The 18,842-nt window shown below is 45.8% G+C and overlaps 1 protein-coding gene across 2 annotated transcripts in view; it reads right to left on the bottom strand.

The window, feature by feature from the left end:
- The window catches only part of PGLYRP4 (peptidoglycan recognition protein 4), a 19,649-nt gene extending 2,219 nt beyond the window's left edge, over positions 1 to 17,430 (bottom strand). Inside the window, exons 1-8 of one of the 2 annotated variants that reach the window (XM_011928104.1) lie at positions 17,111 to 17,430; positions 16,466 to 16,560; positions 14,676 to 14,765; positions 13,730 to 13,943; positions 11,665 to 11,783; positions 10,208 to 10,360; positions 8,976 to 9,174; positions 5,453 to 5,571 (exon numbers count right to left, since the gene is read on the bottom strand). In XM_011928104.1, coding sequence (XP_011783494.1) covers positions 5,453 to 5,571; positions 8,976 to 9,174; positions 10,208 to 10,360; positions 11,665 to 11,783; positions 13,730 to 13,943; positions 14,676 to 14,765; positions 16,466 to 16,514 — 943 coding nt within the window. In that variant the 5' untranslated portion in view covers positions 16,515 to 16,560; positions 17,111 to 17,430. Of the gene's footprint in view, positions 1 to 5,452; positions 5,572 to 8,975; positions 9,175 to 10,207; positions 10,361 to 11,664; positions 11,784 to 13,729; positions 13,944 to 14,675; positions 14,766 to 16,465; positions 16,561 to 17,110 lie in introns of those variants that run through there. The other variant, XM_011928105.1, reaches the window with a different exon arrangement.
- Positions 17,431 to 18,842: the final 1,412 nt, after the last annotated feature.

Consider the following 18,842-nt stretch of genomic DNA (forward strand, 5'->3'; position numbering starts at 1 on the left):
AAAAAAAAAAAAAAAAACCATAAATGAACGAAATTCTTCACTTAAGAAATATAGGCTGACAGAATGAATAAAAACACAAAATCCAACCATATGCTGCCTACAAGAAGCCCTCTAACTGGTAAAGACATTTATAGACTCAAAATCAAGGGTGGAGAAAGATATTCCATTTAAATGGAAACCAAAAAGGAACAGGAGTTGCTACACTATGTCAAGTAAAACAGACTTTAAGTCAAAACAGTTAAAAAAAAAAAGATAAGGAAGTTCATTATGTAATGATACAAGGGTCAATTCAATAAGAAGATATAACAATCCTAAATGTATATGCACTCAACACGAGAGCACCCACATTCATAAAACAAATACTGCTAGACCTAAGAAAAGAGATGAGTGGCGATATAATAGTAGTGGGGAACTTCAACACCCCCCTGACAGCACTAGACAGATCATCCAGGCAGAAAATCAACAAAGAAACTCTAGACTTAAATTGGACTCTAGGCCAAACAGACCTAGCAGACATTTACAGAACTTTCTAGTCAACAGTGGCAGAATATATATTCATCTCTTCTGCACATGGAACATTCTCAAAAACAGACCATATACTAGGCCACAAAGCAAGCCTCAATAAATTTTTTAAAAATTAAAATCATATCAAGTATCTTGCTGGACTACAGTGGAAGAAAACTAGAAATCAATACCAATTAACTCTCAAAACTATACAAATACATGGAAATTAAACAACCTGCTCCTGAATGGTCATTGGGTAAATGATAAAATTAAAGCCAAAGTTAAAGATTTTTTGAAATGAATGAAAATAGAGACACAACATACCAAAACCTCTGGGATACAACAAAAAACAGTGATAAGATGGAATGTTATAGCATCAAATGCCTCTGTCAGAAAGATAGAAAAGTCTCAAATTAACAACCTAATGTCACATCCCAAAAAAACTGGAAAAGCAAGAACAAACAAAACCCAAAACTAGCAAAAGAAATAACATAAAACAGCAGAACTAAATGGTATTGAGACCAAAACAGAAATAGAAAGGCTCAATGAAACAAAAAGTGGGTTATTTGAAAAGATAAACAGAACTCACAGACCACTAGCTAGATTAACCAAGAAAAAAAAAGATTAGAATATCCACAATCAGAAATGATAAAGGTCACATTACAGTTGCTATCACAGAAATAACAAAAGATTGTCAGAGATTACTATGAGCATCTCCATGCACACAAACTAAAAAACCTAGAGGAAATGGATAAATTCCTGGAAGCATACAACATCCCAAGACTGAACCAGGAAGAAATAGAAATCATGAATAGACCAATAACAAATAATTCAGTTAAATCAGTAATTTAAAAAAGAATCTCCCAACAACAAAAAGCCCGGGACCAGATGGATTCACAGCCGAATTCTACCAGATGTAAAAGGAAGAATACCAATCCTACAAAAACTGCTCCCAAAAATTGAGGAGGAGGGAATCCTCCCCAACTCATCTACAAAGCCACTCTGATACCAGTGCCAGGTAAGGACACAATAACAACCAAAACTGCAGGCCAATATCCCTGATGGATATCAATGCAAAAGTTCACAACAAAAAACTAGCGAACTAAATCCAACAACACATCAAAAAGTTAATTCCCACAATCAAGTGGGCTTTATTCCTGGGAAGCAGAGATGGTTCAACATATGCAAATAAATAAATGTGATTCACCACATAAGCAGAATTAAAACAAAAATATATAATAGTTTTGATGCAGAAAAAGCATTCAATTGAATCCAACATTACTTCATGATAAAAAACTCTCAACAAACTAGGCATCAAAAGAACATACCTCAGAATAATAAATCTATATATGACAAAATCACAATCAACATCATACTGAATGGTAAAAACTGGAAAAAGTTCCCCTAAGAACTGGAAAAAGACAAGGATGCCCGCTTTCACCACTCCTATTCAACACAGTATTGAATAAAACAATCACGCAAGAGAGAGAAATAAAAGGCACCCAAATTGGAAAAGAGGAAGTCAAAATATCTCAGTTCACTGATGATATAATCTTACACCTACAATACCCTCAAGGCTCCTCCAAAAGACTCCTATATTTAATAAATCATTTCAGTAGTTTCAAGATACAAAATCAATGTACAAAAATCAGTAGCATTTCTATACACCAATAACAATCAAGCTAAGAACCAAATCAAGAACTCAATTCCATATACAATAGCTACATATAGATAGATATAGATAGATAGATAGATAGATACACCTATAGAGATACACACCTATATGTGTTATATATAGGTGTGTATATGTTTGCATGTATATATGTATATGTTTGTATGTATATATATATGTATTCCTAGTATATATGTATTCCTAGTGTATGTATATATGTATATACACACACACAGTAGGAATACATATGTGTGTGTATACATACACACACACGTACACACACACACACATATACAAGGAATACATTTAACCAAGGAGGTGAAAGAGCTCTACAAGAATTACAAAACACTGATGAAAAAAAATTGTAGGCTGGGTGCGGTGGCTCACACCTGTAATCCCAGCACTTTGGGAGGCCAAGACGGGTGGATCACAAGGTCAGGAGATCGAGACCATCCGGGCTAACACGGTGAAACCCCGTCTCCACTAAAAAATACAAAAAAAATTAGCTGGGCATGGTGGCAGGTGCCTGTAGTCCCAGCTACTCAGGAGGCTGAGGCAGGAGAATGGCATAAACCTCAGAGACGGAGCTTGCAGTGAGCTGAGATTGTGCCACTGCACTCCAGCCTGGGCAACAGAGTAAGAGTCCGTCTCAAAAAAAAAAAAAAAATTGTAAATGGCACAAACAAATGAAAAGACAACCCATGCTCATGGATTTGAAGGATCAATGTCATTAAAATGACCATACTGCCCAAAGCAATCTACAGATTCAGCACAGTTCCTATCAAATTACAAACATCATTTTTCACAGAATTTGGAAAAACTATTCTATAATTCATATGGAACTAAGAAAGAACCCAAATAGCCAAAGCAATTCTAAGTAAAAAGAATAAAGCTGGAGGTATCATATTACCTGACTTCAAATTATACTACAAGACTATAGTAACCAATTAGCATGGTACTGGTATAAAAATAGATACATAGGTCAATGGAACAGAATAGAGAACCCAGAAATAAAGCCAAATAGCTACTCAACTGATCTTTGACAAAGTTGACAAAAATATACACCAGGAAAAGGACACCCTATTGAATAAATGGTGCTGAGAAAATTGGATAGTCACATGCAGAAGAATGAAACTAGACCCACATATCTCACTGTATACAAACATTAACTCAAGATGGATTAAGGACTTAAATGTAAGATCTCAAACTATAAAAATCTTAGAAGAAAACCTAGGAAAAATCTCTTCTGGAAATTGGCCTAGGCAACACATTTATGACTAAGTCCTCAAAAGCAAATGCAACAAAAACAAAAAAAAGACGAACGGGACTTAATTAAACTGAAACGTTTCTTCACAGCAAAAGAAATAATCAACAGAGTAAACAGACAACCTACAAAATGGAAGAAAATGTTGGCAACCTATGCATCTGACAAAGAGCTAATATCCGGAATCTACAAGGAACTCAAACAACTTAGGGAAAAAAATCAGCTCATTAAAAAGTGAGGAAAGGACATGGACAGACATTTTTCTAAAGAAGATGTGCTAGCAGCCAAAAACCATGAAAAAATGCTCAACATTACTAATCATCAGAGAAATGCAAATTAAAATCACAATGAGAAACCATCTTACACCAGTCGGATTGACAGAGATTGAGACCATCCTGGCTAACACGGTGAAACCCCATCTCCACTAAAAAATACAAAAAAATTAGCTGGACATGGTGGCGTACACCTGTAGTCCTAGCTACTCAGGAGGCTGAGGCAGGAGAATTGCTTGAAACCAGGAGGTGGAGGTTGCAGTGAGCCACCGAAATCACGCCACTGCACTCCAGCCTGGCAACAGAGCAAGATTCTGTCTCGATAAATAAATAAATAAATCAGTCAAAAAATAACAGATGTTGCTGAGGATGCAGAGGAAAGGGAATGCTTACACACTATTGATGAGAATGTAGATTAGTACAACCTCTATGGAGATTTATCAAAGAGCTAAAAATAAAATAGCCATTTGATTCAGCAATCCAAAGAGTGAGTATCACCCCAAAGAAAAAGAAATCATTATATCAAAAAGACATTTGCACTCACATGTTTATCTCAACATTATTCATAATAGCAAAGGCATTGAATCAACTTCAATGTCCGTCAATGGATGAATGAATAAAGAAAATGTGGGGTGTGTTTGTGTGTGTGTACACCATGGAATACTATTCAGCCATTAAAAAATGAAATCGTGGTGCGATGGCTCACTTTGGGAGGCCGAGATGGATGGATCACGAGGTCAGGAGTTCGAGACCAATCTGGCCAACATGATGAAAGCCTGTCTCTACTAAAAATACAAAAATTAGCCAGATGTGGTGGCATATGCCTGTAGTCCTAGCTACTTGGGAGGCTGAGGCTGAAGAATCACTTGAACCCAAGAGGCAGAGGTTTCATTGAGCCAAAACTGCACATTGCATTCCAGCCTGGGAGACAGCAAGACTCCATCTCAAAAAAAAAAAAGAAAAATGAAATCATGTCTTTTACAGCAACATAAGCGGAAATAGAGGCCATATTCCTAAGTGAAATGACTCAAAAACAGAAAATGAAAAACTACATATTCTCACTTATAAGTGAAAGCTAAACAATGGGTACACATTGGCACACAGAGTACAATAATAGACATCAGAGACTTCAAAAGGTGGGAAAGTGAGAGCAGGATTAGGGACAAGATGTTATTTAATGGGTACCATGTACACTACTCAGGTGATGGGTACACTGAAAGCCCAGACTTCACCACTGTGTAATAGATCCATGTAGCACAATAGATCCATGTAGCCCCTAAATCTATAAAAACAAAAACAAAAAAAGTGAAATAGAGCTCTGAGCCATGACAATTCTCAGTGTGAACTCTCAGTGCAAAGACTGGGGCTCATTATGGCTTTGGCATATACGGCAAAGTGTCTCTACATTGCTGTCATGGTAACCAAGAGAGGATGCATCTGCTGACCAAGATGAGCTAAAAATAAGCACAAAGATCTTTTCCCCTTGCTTTGCATGTTCCTTACATACTGAAAGAAAGAGACATTTGGCTGGGTACAGAAAAGGGTAGATGTAGGGTAAGCATTATGTCTGGGGATCACCTCTGGTCACACTCAGCTGAGTCAAATGTTGGATTGGAAGCTGGGTCAATCAAGCATATGCAGGCACTAAAATGACGCTTGAGACTGAGACTTTGTCTTCCATGTCGGATGCTCTCTTTCAAATACCATCCAATGACCCAACTGCCCAAAGCATCCACTTACCTGTGAAGGTGCCCATGAAGGTAATGCCTAGGGCAATGTCTTCGTAGCCAGGGGTGGAGGAGCCTTGGACATTCCAGCCCACCCCTTCATAAATGGCGCCATCCTGGCCCACCAGGAAGCTAGAGGACCACAAGGGGAGATGGAGACCAGCATGAAACTCAGGAATTGTTTCTCTCTTTCATGTATTAATTTATCCATGTCTTTACCGCTTCAGACTTTGATTATCTATTGGATTCTAAGCACTGGGTTACAGAAACAAGACAGAGTCCTTGCCAATGGAGTGCTGGTAAACTAGCCCAGGGGGAATGAGGAAGGCAGAGTAAGGAGAGGGAATCCCAGTTTACAGCATATACTGATTTCTGTGGTGTAAACCTCTCACTATAGCAGATTTCAGGTGACCAGCAATTTAACAACAACCAGCTCTCAAAATTCCAGAATCTCTAATAATCAGCTCTCATGAGCTGGCACGAGTCCACTCGACTCCAGCACACCACTGCAGCCCCCAAGTAGCTCACAGTCAATAAAGAAAAAAGAGAATGACAGCTTTCAATCCCTACGCCTTTTCTCCTTCTCACCAAGAAAATAGTTTCCCCCAAGGTGACCCAGGATCTCCTTACCATTAAGTACAATGTAAACTTCCCCAATCTTTCCTGACTTGATCTCTCTGTACGTTTGACTCTGCCACCCCTCTTGACTTCTCCAAACATTCTCTTCCCTTAGCTTCCATCATACCACATTCTCTTGGCTTTCTTCTCCAGCTGCTCTCCCTCCACAGCTCATCTTCCTGCACCCTTTCCTTAAATGTGGGGTTCCTCAGGATGCTATCCTAAGCCCTCTTCTCCCCTTACTCAACACAGGACTAACCCATCCACTTCCTTGGCTTCAGTTGCCATCCATGAAAGTCCACATGGTCACAACTGGACCCATCTTCTTCCTCACCTGTTCCCCTTTCTGGGATCCCCATCTTGATGAAAGGCATGGTCACACACCCACTGGCCCCAGCCAGGAATACAGGTATCAGCCCACCCACTTCATCCACTCATTAACCCGGGCTTGTCAATGATGTCTCCCAACTACACTCCCTGATCTGCCCTGAGCCCTGGTCACTAACCGTTAACCTCCACTGACCTCTGAAATTCCTCCACTTCTCTCTGTGACCTCTGCTACCATCACAGGGACGTCACCACTTAGTCCTGCCTGGATTGCTGCACAGTCCTCAGATCTCACTGCCTCCAATTCCACCCTTTCCCATCCAATCTATTCCTAAAGGGGAGCCAGACTAGTCTTTCTAAAATACAGATCTTACTGTGTCAAAACCCTGTTTTCAGTCCCTCAGCACTGAGTGTACACACCCTAGCTTAAGTTACAAGATCCTGCTGACATGTGCCCTGTCTGCCTCCCCAGCATCAGCTCTCCCACACCCCTCTTTGACATCTATATTTATCCCGATGAACTTCTCTCAGCTGCCTAAAGGCACCTTTCTCAGGCTGGAATTCTGTCCTTTCCACGGAGCCCTTTCCCTCTTCCTGAATCACTCTTCCTGCTTCCTCCTCCCACTCACCTGTGAGGCCCCAGCTAATCTGACACTCCCACAGAGATTGCTTCCTTCACTCCCATTTTCCTGGCAGCCTAAGCCTCCCGTCTACCCTTCACGTGTCCCCTATCATAATGTTTAACCTACCCTACTAGAACTTATTTGTTTGAATTATTTTTCTTCCTCACTAAAGCATTGGCTCCATTCAGGCAAGAGCCATATCTATGAGGCACATCCAATGGCACCCCCAGAGGATAGCCTTGTGCCACGCAGAGTACACATTCAATTACATGTTCTGTGAATTGTAATCTATGAGGCAGGGAGTGTGTCATCCCGACCACAGAGCACCTCAAGGAAAGAAAATGACACTGTCATAATGCTATAATAGAAGAGGATACAATACAAGGTCCAAGTCAAGGGACAGGCAACTACCCTCTGAGACCTGAATGGAAAAAGGGAAAGGACCTCCCCTCAGCCTCCACCACTTTCCAATTTAGGCTTTCCAAATTTACAGTCAATTTTCAACTATCCACTCTCATTAAAGACAGCTACGCTGCAAGTAATCCTGTACAGCAGGACCTAGCAAAGCACTTGGTAGGTTCTGATACGTCATAGATGTTGGAGGGAAAGTTTTCTCGTATCTTGAAAAGATACTAAAATGGGGACAGAGAACAGGGAGGCCAGAGAGGGAAAAGACAGTCAGCTCAGAATCATGTACCAAGCGATGGTAAATTCATCGCTAAGCCATAAATGGCCCTAGAGTTAAGGGCTCCTTCTATGAATGTGCATGAATATGCCAAATGGGCGAGCAGTAGCCTTTCCTGAGATTTAAATTTAGTGTGATTGTTCCTGATGGGACATTACATGGGGTCTAACCCCGGATGTCTTATCTGCAAGCTCTGAAAGCATCCTTCAAGAAATTTCTACTTGTTTTGCGGATTATTTGTTTTGTGGACTATTTGTTTTGTGTGTTTGTGCGGCAGTTTTTAAAATCAGTACTTTTTAATGGAAACATCTTGATCAGAAATGTATCACAGGATTTTGAGACCCTTTAAGATAACGTTTAATGGGAGATAAAAAGAAATGTTTACTCTTGCACTTAGGTCGGTGTGCTCCTTATTAAAGAATCGCAGACCGGCCGGGCGCGGTGGCTCAAGCCTGTAATCCCAGCACTTTGGGAGGCCGAGACGGGCGGATCACGAGGTCAGGAGATCGAGACCATCCTGGCTAACACGGTGAAACCCTGTCTCTACTAAAAAATAAAAAAAAAACTAGCCAGGCAAGGTGGCGGGCGCCTGTAGTCCCAGCTACTCGGGAGGCTGAGGCAGGAGAATGGCGTAAACCCGGGAGGCAGAGCTTGCAGTGAGCTGAGATCCGGCCACTGCACTCCAGTCCGGGTGACAGAGCAAGATTCTGTCTCAAAAAAAAAAAAAAAAAAGGATCACAGACCTTAGCATTACAGAAATCAGAAGATAGTGTCTGGTCTCTCCCTCGCCTTCAGATAGGAAGGATATTCTTCCCAAGGAGATTGGTGGTTTCTAGAAGCAGAGAAGCAGCACGAGTCTACCCTGAGGGGGAACCGCTTCAGGTTGTGGCAAAGTGAGCAGCAGAGCCCCGGCCTCTGTGTAGTAGGCGGTGGTTACACAAACAAAGCACAATCTTTCCATTTTCTTTTCCACAGGTACCACAGTCTTGCATGCGCACTGCTTCCTCCGGTGACTTTTTGGCAGAGTTTTAGCATCTGTCATGCCAGTTTACTACCTTTAGTAGGTACACGTCTTGAGAACATGTTTGGGCAAATGATTACCCCCTTGGCTATCTCCTAAGTAAGACCCATGTAGGGTCGTGTGATGAATCCATTTGGTTATCCATACAGTGCCTCTCCTATGGTGACTACCCAGTAAATATTAGTTCCCTTTCCTCTTCCTTTCAAAGGTTCAGTTTCTGCCCCCAAGGGAAGAGAAGCCCACAGTACCCAGACCCACTTACTTATACCCAATGTCACACGACTTGAGCCTGTCTATGTAGAAAGACTGGATGTCCCGGACCAGCAAGCGGCACTCATCGGAAATGTTGCAGGTCCTCCCGGCAGTGTGGATAATGATGCCATACTTCGCTGGGAGCGTCATCCTGGGACAGTGGGTCTCCCTGGCCCCCCACGCAGACCGTGGGACAATGCTGGGACAAGCTGAGATGAGGCGAGAAACCACAGAGGGTTCATCTTCCCCATCCATGCCAGCCTCCTCTCCACTGTAGGCTGACATAACGCTCAGGACCCTCAACTTCCCAAACCCTTCTGGGTCTCCCACCCTGACCCAAACAGTGGGACTTGAGAGCAGACAGTGTCCCACAGTGGGACATGGACATTTTATTCTAAGAATATGTCTTTGAGTCATTTGTAATCCATGAAACTCTCTGTCAGTGTAAGCGATCATTTATATTGACAGATGGCACCAGAGATCAAATCTACTAAGGCTTTAACATAATAGAGATGAATCTTCTTTCAATCTTGATTAAGCTCAAGAAAAGGCTGAAAGTGCTTATTAAATTTACTGTTTTTGATGTTGCTGCTTGTCAAACCCAAAATAGTATCCACCTTTTATTATCTGAATTATGTTAAGCTCTTTCTTTAAAGTCTGCATAAGCGGTGGTCTAAGTTTTCTGCAGCACTTCAGTCTATTAGTGTTGTTTTGGTTTTTGTATTCAGAAATGTGTGTCAGTGTGTGTGTGTTCATGTGTAAACATATCAATGTACAAATATGTGTATAAAATACATCCAGTCCCTTTCCATTGTTTCCTCCCTTGCACTTTTCTCCGTGTAACGTACCAAATATGTCACTTATTTATTTGCTTATTGTCTGTCTCTGCCCTCTAGACTGAAACTTCATGAGGCCAGGGACTTTTGCTTTTCGTTCCTTCGTATATTTTCAGAGTCTAGAGGGTGTTCAATAAATGCTTGTTGAGTGACGGAAGAAAGGAATGTGCATATATGACACCAGAGATAATGCTATGGCTCTTTCATATGAGGAATCTGCGGGATAAAGAGGTGGCCTGGAGGTTTCCTCTCAATATTTGCCAGCCCCAAGAGTTCAGAGAGTTGGGTGGCCAGTTGCCTACCAGAAGGAATCTCATGAGCCCTACTGAAAAGGTCACTCTCAATGGTGTTTGCAAGTTAGTTGGGGTGAACCCAGCAGCAGGCCCAGTAGGGTTGAAGGTCTTACCTTTCTTCAGGCTCGCCTTCTGTCGAGGGGCCAGGCAGTTCTCACCTTTCACAAGAAGCGGCTGAACATAGCTGGATGACACGTGGCCCTTCTGGACAGCATAGGAGATTAGGTTTTCCATGGCTGACAGGGCAGCAGGGCTGGGACTGTGGCCTGGAAGACAGAAATCTGCGGGAAACCTCCACCCAGCCTGAGTTTCGGGGATCTCTTGGGGGAGGAGGAGATGTTCTGCCAGCCCCTGCACAGCTGATGGAGAGGAAGAAAAGGGAACAGGTTATGACCCCAGTTGGAGAGGCTGAGAATTAAGGATCTGCCTGGAAAGATCTCTCAGTGACTCAAAATGAAGTCCTTTTCCATCCCAAATACCTGCCAAACTTCACCCCCTCTCTCCATGAAAGAGCTCAGAAGCAGCACCAAGCTCAGCAGCACCCGCCAGGCCAGGCCAGGGTTTCTCATCAGAAGAGGACCCCTCCAGGTATGTGCCAGACTCTGCCTACAATAACTCATTTAATCCTCAGCACAAACCTCTGAGAGATGCTATTATTAACTGCATTATTTGTGAGGAGGAACTTGAGGCTCCAAGAAGTAACATGCTCAAGATCCCAAGTTAACAACAAATGGAAATGAGTAGTCATGAAAACAAAAGCAAAAACAAGATAAACACGGAGTCCTCTGGAACGCTGGGGAAACCACCCAGGAGCTGGAGATAAAAGATACAGACCATGTTCTGATTCCTCTCCTTCTAGCTGTGCCACTTGGAGTCATCAACCTCTCTGAATCCCAGGCTGCAACTCTGCACAACAGGGGTTATTAAATCTACCTGGACTATCTCAAAGGGTACTGGGAGAGGAAAATGAGGAACTAGGTATGCAAGATCTCTGTTAACAGGAAAGGGTGCACAAATTCAAAGGAATGGTCCTGGAGTACGTATGTTAGGATGCATGTGGCAAGGGGCCTTAGAGCAATAGCCCAGAAAGAAGTGAAAGAGAGTCAGAGATTAGGGGACTCAGAGTTGGTTTTTTTTTTCAGAAATACGTAGAAAATCTAGTAGTAAGAGATGAAAGGAAGAATTGCCTGGCAGGAACTTGGAAAGCATGGCCCACAGTCACAGAATGGTCAGAGCTCAAGAGGAAGATGTGATAGTCATTGACGTAGAGGAGAGAGCTGAAGCCCAGATAAGCTTGCAGAGAGACGACTGGTTAGCCATCGAGATGGCTAGAGGAAGAGGAGCCTGTTTACAGTGGTTGAGAAGGACACCAGGCTAGTAGGAAGAGACCCTTCACAACATCATTTCCTGGAAATCGAGGAAGAAGAGAATTCCGAGAGAGTGGGTCTTCAGAGAAGTATGAGAAGGATAAGAAGACACCAGAGTAGCAGACAACTACTTCCCATGAAGTGGCTCCTGAGACAAAGGATTAGAGAATTCTTTGGAGAAGGTCAGCTGTGATAACTGTTACCTTTCTTAGTGCCGAAGAAGGCAAAGCCCAGGGAGATGTTGTTGTAGCCCTCGGTGTGCAAGCCTTGGATGTTCCAGCCAACACCTTCATACACCCTGCCATCATCCCCAACCAGGAAGCTATGGAGCAAGATAATACTGGTTTCATGGCTGGCACTGTAGGACATTCCTCAGAGGGGAAACCACTTACCCAGCCTCAAAATGGAGAAGGGCTGAAGCCGTGTTCACTAAAAGGAATTTGCACGAACTCTTCCCAGACACTGGAAAGAACAAGTCATTTATACTAGTCCTTAGAATTCAGAAGGAACCACTCTCACACTCCCTACCTCCTTCCCTTTTCAGAGGCTGCAGTTTTACCATAAATCATTCTACATGCTCAGGAGAAGAGGTCCTAGAGGTTCCACAGTAACTAACACTGACCTGACCACACAATGGAAGGGTCTTCTGTCTTCCACACTTCCTTAAACATGGCTCTCCTACCTCCTCCAAAGTGTGTGCTGTCTGTGTGATCCATGTAGAGCTGTTCATTCGATTTCTCCCTGTCAAATAACTGTCCTACATAGACTTACCAAGAAGTAGCTCCTGAGACAAGGACGAGGATGCAGGCACTTTATTTGCAAAGGGACCTGACAGAGCAGGAGCATCACCATCTCAGACAAACACCACCACTTTAAGTTCCAGCTCCCTTTCTAGCCTCATGTATTTCAAGGAAATCACTTCTCTTCTAACAACAAGCAGCCAGAAAGAGCAGACAGTAAAACACAGATAAGACAGCTCAGGCACAGAGGGAGGTGGGGGGAAAGTCTCTTGGGTAACTGCCAAACTTCACCCTCATACAATGGGCCCCAGTAAAACAGTGGACCTTAATAAGCACATTCCTTTCCCTTCAGGTTGACAGGAAAGCTAAAAGCAGACTTGGAGGGAATGCCTGCAGCTGCAGAAAGATGTATGGGAACAGACACACGACTCTCCTCCCAGATAAGCACAACAAAGACACAGAAGCAGTCCAAGCCTCTAATAAACTCTCCCACCCTGAATCCTTAAAAACTCTTAGTCTGTAAGAGAGTGGGCTCTGACCTAACTTGGCCAGAAGCCTCTCTCAGTTTTGTTTTCTCTGAAATAAACCTGCCCTCGACTGTCAAGCCACCTTTCATGTTTCTTTCCTCTGTCTTCAATTCTTGAAGGATCCCAGAAGCCAGGATGAGGAGAGTGAGACAGAAGGAAGAAAGCCAGCAAAGTGTGTGAAATTGGGCTGACACACAAGGGCCACCCACAGCTCCACCCCACCCTTTGGCCTTCCCAGGAGCTGTGTACATGTGCTTTAGAACTGCCTCTCAGAAGGGCTAGGGTTGAGGAAGCTACACACCAATCACTGTCCCCCATGAAGGTATTTACTCCCTTTTGTCGTCAGGGGCTGGGGGAAGGTCTGAAGCAGGAAAGTAGAGAGATGTGTTGGACACTTGAGGCAGGAAGCCATCACCACACTCAGGAACTGTCCACAGCTAGTCAAAGTCAGAGGTGAGCCAGAAGCATGTGATATGGACACCAGTAGGAACTACTAGAGAGATCATTACAGCAACTGATGGACAGTTGCCTCACTGAGACCGGAGCCCATGTGTGTGGTGTGGAGGAACACGCCAGGGATGAAGAGAGCCAGTTTAGGCTCCATGAGTCCACAGATGTGTGACTTCAAATTAATCAGCCTCCCTCCCTTGGGCCCCTCTCCCAGGGCAAAGAGATGGTGACACCTGCCTACCAGTCGGGGGAGCTAAAGCCCTCATGTATGTAATCTGTGGTGTGCTGTGTAAGCCAGGGTTGGGGGAGGGTAGAGAATACAGTTATTACTTAACCTTCCTTGCTTCCTTCTGGGAGCTCTCAGAAACAGGTACCTCACAGAAAAATCCAAAGGATTGGGAGTTTCATGAGGGTTTTAAATATTTTATTCATTATAAAACATATAGGACCACAACCCAGAAAATGAGGAAAAGGGATGAGAAGGGACAAGAGAAGCATCCCAGGGAAGCAACACTGACCATTTGCCTTGGGACCCTGACCCAGCCTCTTACTTGTAGGCCACGTCACACCCGCTGTTGTTGTGGATATGATGGGCCTGCAGTTCCCGCAGTCTCTGGCTGCAGACTCTCTGGTCGTGACACTCCAGTCCAGGGACATGGTGTATAACAAGGACATTCACTGGCGTGGTCAGCTGAATACTGCAGCCAACAGCTTCTGCCCCCCATGCCTTGCGAGAGACCGGGGTGGAGACATCTGTGGGGAGGCCTTGGGGACGTCACTCAGCGCACCTGCCCCATCACTACCCCATTAGCAGGCCAAGCTGAACATGCAGGCATGGGCTGTATCGGCCCCATGGTAGTGGAAGAGCCTGAGAAGGAAGCCTTCAACAGGCAGGTACACCTGCCCTGCTCACCTCTGCAACCCCACCTCTCCAACACTCACCCCCAGCACAGACTCTGCACCTGGCCAGGGAGCCTAATGCTTTGTTTCCCCATCCCAGAATATCCCCTACTCAGCTCCTGCCCTGCTGTGTTCCAGGCCCTGCACTTCAGGAAGCATCACCTGCTTATCCCTGGGGAAAGCCCTGAACAGCCTGGCTTGGTGTCACCTCAGCATTCAGTATGTGCTCTCTGATCATTTCCTCTGCGGCTGTGAGTGTTCCCTGAGGGGACTACATCTTCTGCCCCCAGCAGGGACTGTGTTGCCCCCTCAGTCTGAGGACTCCCTGAGGGCAAGGTTTGGGTCTCCCTCCACAGGGGCTCCCTGTCTGAAGAGGCTGTTTCCTCCCTTCCTGGTTTTCCAGCCCTCCAGCACCAGCCTTCCATTCCAAGGACCTAGGGCAATTAATGCAGGTGGTTTACTGGTACTGCTCTCTGCACCTCAACTCCATTTGCCCCTCCCAGTCGCATGTGGCTCTGCAGACCTCAGAAACATTTCCGATCACATGAAAAACCCCAGCTGGTCCCCAAACCCCCTTACTATCCAGATCCAGTTTACCTTTTTCAGTGAGCTGGGGGATGTTCTGAAATGGGTTCTGAAGCCCCTCTGATACCTGTTTAGCTTGTGTTTTGTTCCAGGAGGAATCACCTGCAAAGGAATATCCCATTTTGCATCAGAGAGCACCAATACCAACTATACAGCCATCCCCTCTGCACTGCCCCTCTGCTTCCTCAAATCCCAGAGCCCCCTCTAAGAAATCCCTCTGGGCTGACCAGAGGGCCACCTCTAATAGCAGCAAGTGGCAATAGCTTCTTCTCACGCCAACTCTGGGCAATCCCCCTGGGATAGGCAGGGAGTTGGAAATGTTATCCTTTTCTCATGAGCTGTATCTACACACACGATTGGCAAAAAAAAAAAAAAAAAGTGGAAATATATTCAGACACTTCAAAACCACAAAGTCCTCTCGTGTGTGCGTTATTTTACCGAAGCAATGGGGAAGCGTCTGTGGAGAACGGGTTAGAATTACCTGCATGGCTCAGACCAGTCTCCCCAGGATTGATTTTAGGGACATGTGCTATGCCCATTCTCCTGTCTGAAGGCCCATGGGGGATGGGCAAGGTGTGTTGATTGAGACCCTTACCCGCAAGGAGCTTTCTCTCATTGACAAGCACAAGCCCAAGCCATAGGTTGAACTCTGATTAACATCATAATAATACAAATGCAATCCTTGCTCCTGTTTATCTGCTTTTACTGCCCACATATTGCTATATCTTCAGGTGCATTATCTCATTTAATCCTCACAGTGAGTCTAGGAAGTCATAGCTATCTCAGTTTTCAGGTGGGAAAATAAAGCATTATACAGCTGAATTGCTCTTTTAAAATCATTCCTAGAGGCAGAGCAAGGACTTGAATCCAAGTCTATAGGCTCCAAGTTCTGTGCTCTACGTACAATCTATTCTTTCGCCCTAAGAGAGAGTAGGTTTTTATTTTGGTGGGGGGGTTGTTTTGTTTTTTGTTTGTTTCTTTGAGACCGACTCTCACTCTGTCACCAGACTGGAGTGCAGTGGCACAATCTTGGCTCACTAAAACCTCTCCCTCCCAGGTTCAAGTGATTCTCTCATGCCTCTCTCCTGAGTAGCTGGGACTACAGGCGTGCACCACCACGCCCAGCTAATTTTTGTATTTTTAGTAGAGATGGGGTTTCACCAAGTTGGCCAGGATGGTTTTGATCTCTTGACCTCATTATCCATCCACTTCGGCTTCCCAAAGTGCAGGGATTACAGGCATGAGCCACCATGCCCAGCCAAGAGAGAATAGGTTTGTTTTGTTGCTGTTGTTGTTTGTTTGTTTGTTTGTTTTTGTTTTTGAGACAAGTTCTCGCTCTGTCACCCAGGCTGGAGTGCAGTGGCATGATCTCTGCTCACTACAACCTCCACCTCCCGGCTTCAAGCAATTCTCCCACCTCAGCCTCCCTCCCGAGTAGCTGGGACTAGAGGCACACCCAGCTAATTTTTGTATTTTTCGTAGAGATGAGGTTTCACCATGTTGGCCAGGATGGTCTCAATCTCTTGACCTCATGAGATCCATCCACTTCGGCTTCCCAAAGTGCTGGGATTACAAGCATGAGCCACCACCCCTGGCCAAGAGAGAGTAGGTGTTTGTTTGTTTGTTTTTGAGACAAGTTCTCGCTCTGCCACCCAGGCTGGAGTGCAGTGGCGGGATCTCGGCTCACTGCAGCCTTGCACTCCTCAGGCTCAGATAGAGAGTAGGTATTTTTTAAATTCCTATTACGAGACTTTAGGATCACCCTTCTTGGTTGCTCTTTGGCCCAGGGAAAGAAAACTTACCCCAGGCCTGGAGACCCAGAGCAGAGAAGACAAGAAGCCACGGCAGCATCCCCACGTGATCCCAGGACACCAACCCGGAGAGTGTGGATGGCAGCCTGAGACAGATGTTGACAGTTGTTGGCATGACCATGCTCAATCTGCAGAGTATTCCCCACCCTGACTGCGGGGTGTGCCGTCCGCCTCCTCTACCATCCTGTGGCCTCCTGAGGGCCAGCACCTGGCTCAGACTTCTCAGGGCCCCCAGCACACAGCAGGTGCTCAGCATCCCTGTCCTATTGTTACCCGAGCAACTGAATTTCACCACGTGCCCACCGCGTGCAAGGCCTGTGTACACACTTGCACATGCAGTCTTATTTAATTAGTCCTCACCCTAATCCTGTCATGTAAGACTGTTAACCCCCATTTTTATAGACAAAGGAAGTAAGATCCAAGAATGGCACAACCGAGAAATCCAGACTCATATGGATGGGTCTGATGTAGAGAATCCCTTCCCCACTGGGAATATGCCGGGTGAGGGAGATACAGGAGTAGCAGGGGTTCCTAGTTCTAGGGCAGAGGAAATCCAACCCTTAACACTCTTCCTGGTGCATTCCAGTCCCTTTGCTGGAAGAGGACTTCTGAAGAAGAAACACACACTCAACTCACAGATACCTGTGGGTCCTGTGCTGTTCCAGCCCAGTAGGTCAGGGTGCAGTCGGTTTGCCCCTCACTGGCCAGCAGCTCCTTCCCTTCCAGACTTGGCCTCCAGGCCCTGCCCTCCTTCACCAGCTGGTGCCTTCTCCTCCAGCCTTAACTCTCTCTGGCCCTAGAGGGCACTCCCTCCCTGGGAATGGAGCAATCAGGCTCCAGCTTCCCAGAGAGAAGAGGAGAGCCTAGGATCCCTAACTAAAGATGGAAGAAAAGGGGAAGACAGAAGGCCAAGGCTCTGAGCCAGCTCCTTTCACAGCACCTGGAGAAATGCAAGTGGGACCAGACTCAGGCTGAGAGCACCTGGGGACCCGCCCTGTGAGTAAGCTCAGGTAGCTCCTCCCTGGGAAAGGGCAAGATTGCCCAACACTCCGGAGAGCTCATGCTCAGCCCCAACCTGGGAAAGCCTGCAGGGCCTGATGGCTGTGTCTGCAATATCTAGAAACTTCCTGCCTGTGAAGATCTGCTCCGGGAGTCTGAAGACTGTGGATTGAAGTCACTCACCAACACCCCCTTTTACCAGGGTCATGAGCAGGGTCAGGATGGACAGAGAGAAACTGGGAGGTACAATCTCAGGAAACAGCTCACGATGCCTAATTCCACCCCAATAGCCTACATGTCTGCCCATCATCCTCCCGCCTGCCACTCCCCACCGTCGGCATCAAGCTGCCATCCACCACAGAAAGCCTCCCACAAACCAAGAATCTCCAGCTCCTCGCCATGTTCCAGTTGTCACCTAATCTCATTCTGCAACCTGAACTTCCAGGCCTTGAATATTCACAGAGGAAACTCTGCATGACACTTTCCAAGAACACAGTAGGGTTCAGTCTCCACGGGGACCTGCAGAGCCTCTCATGGGGCAGCCTCCCTAGACACTGAGGAAGTGCCCTGAATCCAGAACAGTTGCTCTCAGTGAGCTGCAGTCCCACTCTCAGCCCCAGCTCCCCAGGAGCACTCTCTGGATGGGACCCCTTGCATGCACCAGGTCTACCTGGCATTTACTCTAGTCATGCACCCAGACCCAGGCTGGAGCTGTGTGATGAGCAGGGGCTGCTAAGCTCTGTCCTGGGGCAAGGGTTAATGTGGGGCAGAGCCAGAGACAGAGATGAAGGAGACCAAGAACTGGAGCTTGGCACCAGCACTGTAAGGACCCTGGCGATTTCCCCAGCCTGGCAGCATGCTGTTTCTCCATGTCTTTAACTGGCTGCCCATCCTAACTGAGTAGAACAGCTCTCAAAATGAGAAGGTTTCTGGGCTTGCATCCAGGGCACCAAGGACTTGAGGAGACTCGGTTCCCCTTTTTGGAGGGGTTTGGGGAGGGGAAGCCCAAGGAGAGTTTGGGTGGTGGCTGCCTAAGGGGACCACCAGATTCTCTGCCCCATCCAGAGACCAAGAGATTCTTGAGGACTAACAGACTGAGGGCTGTCCGGGACAAGGGCATCAGGAGAGAGGAAGAGAGCAGTGTGGGTTGTCCCTCTCTGATTCTGTGAACTCAGAATCCCGAGAGGACCTCCTAAGTCCTGAATTATCTGGCCCCCAGCCCCACCTCACTCCACACTGCCAGAGCAGGCTCCCAGTGCTCTCTGCCCTACCTCCCACCATCTCAGGACCCTTCCCAAGTGCCCAGCCTCGCTCCCCACCTGCGGCCAGAGGCTCCACTTCATCCTGGCATCTTTGGAAAGGGCTCCGT

The sequence above is a fragment of the Colobus angolensis genome, unplaced genomic scaffold (genome assembly GCF_000951035.1).
Source record: "Colobus angolensis palliatus isolate OR3802 unplaced genomic scaffold, Cang.pa_1.0 Scaffold77, whole genome shotgun sequence".
NCBI lineage: Eukaryota > Metazoa > Chordata > Mammalia > Primates > Cercopithecidae > Colobus > Colobus angolensis.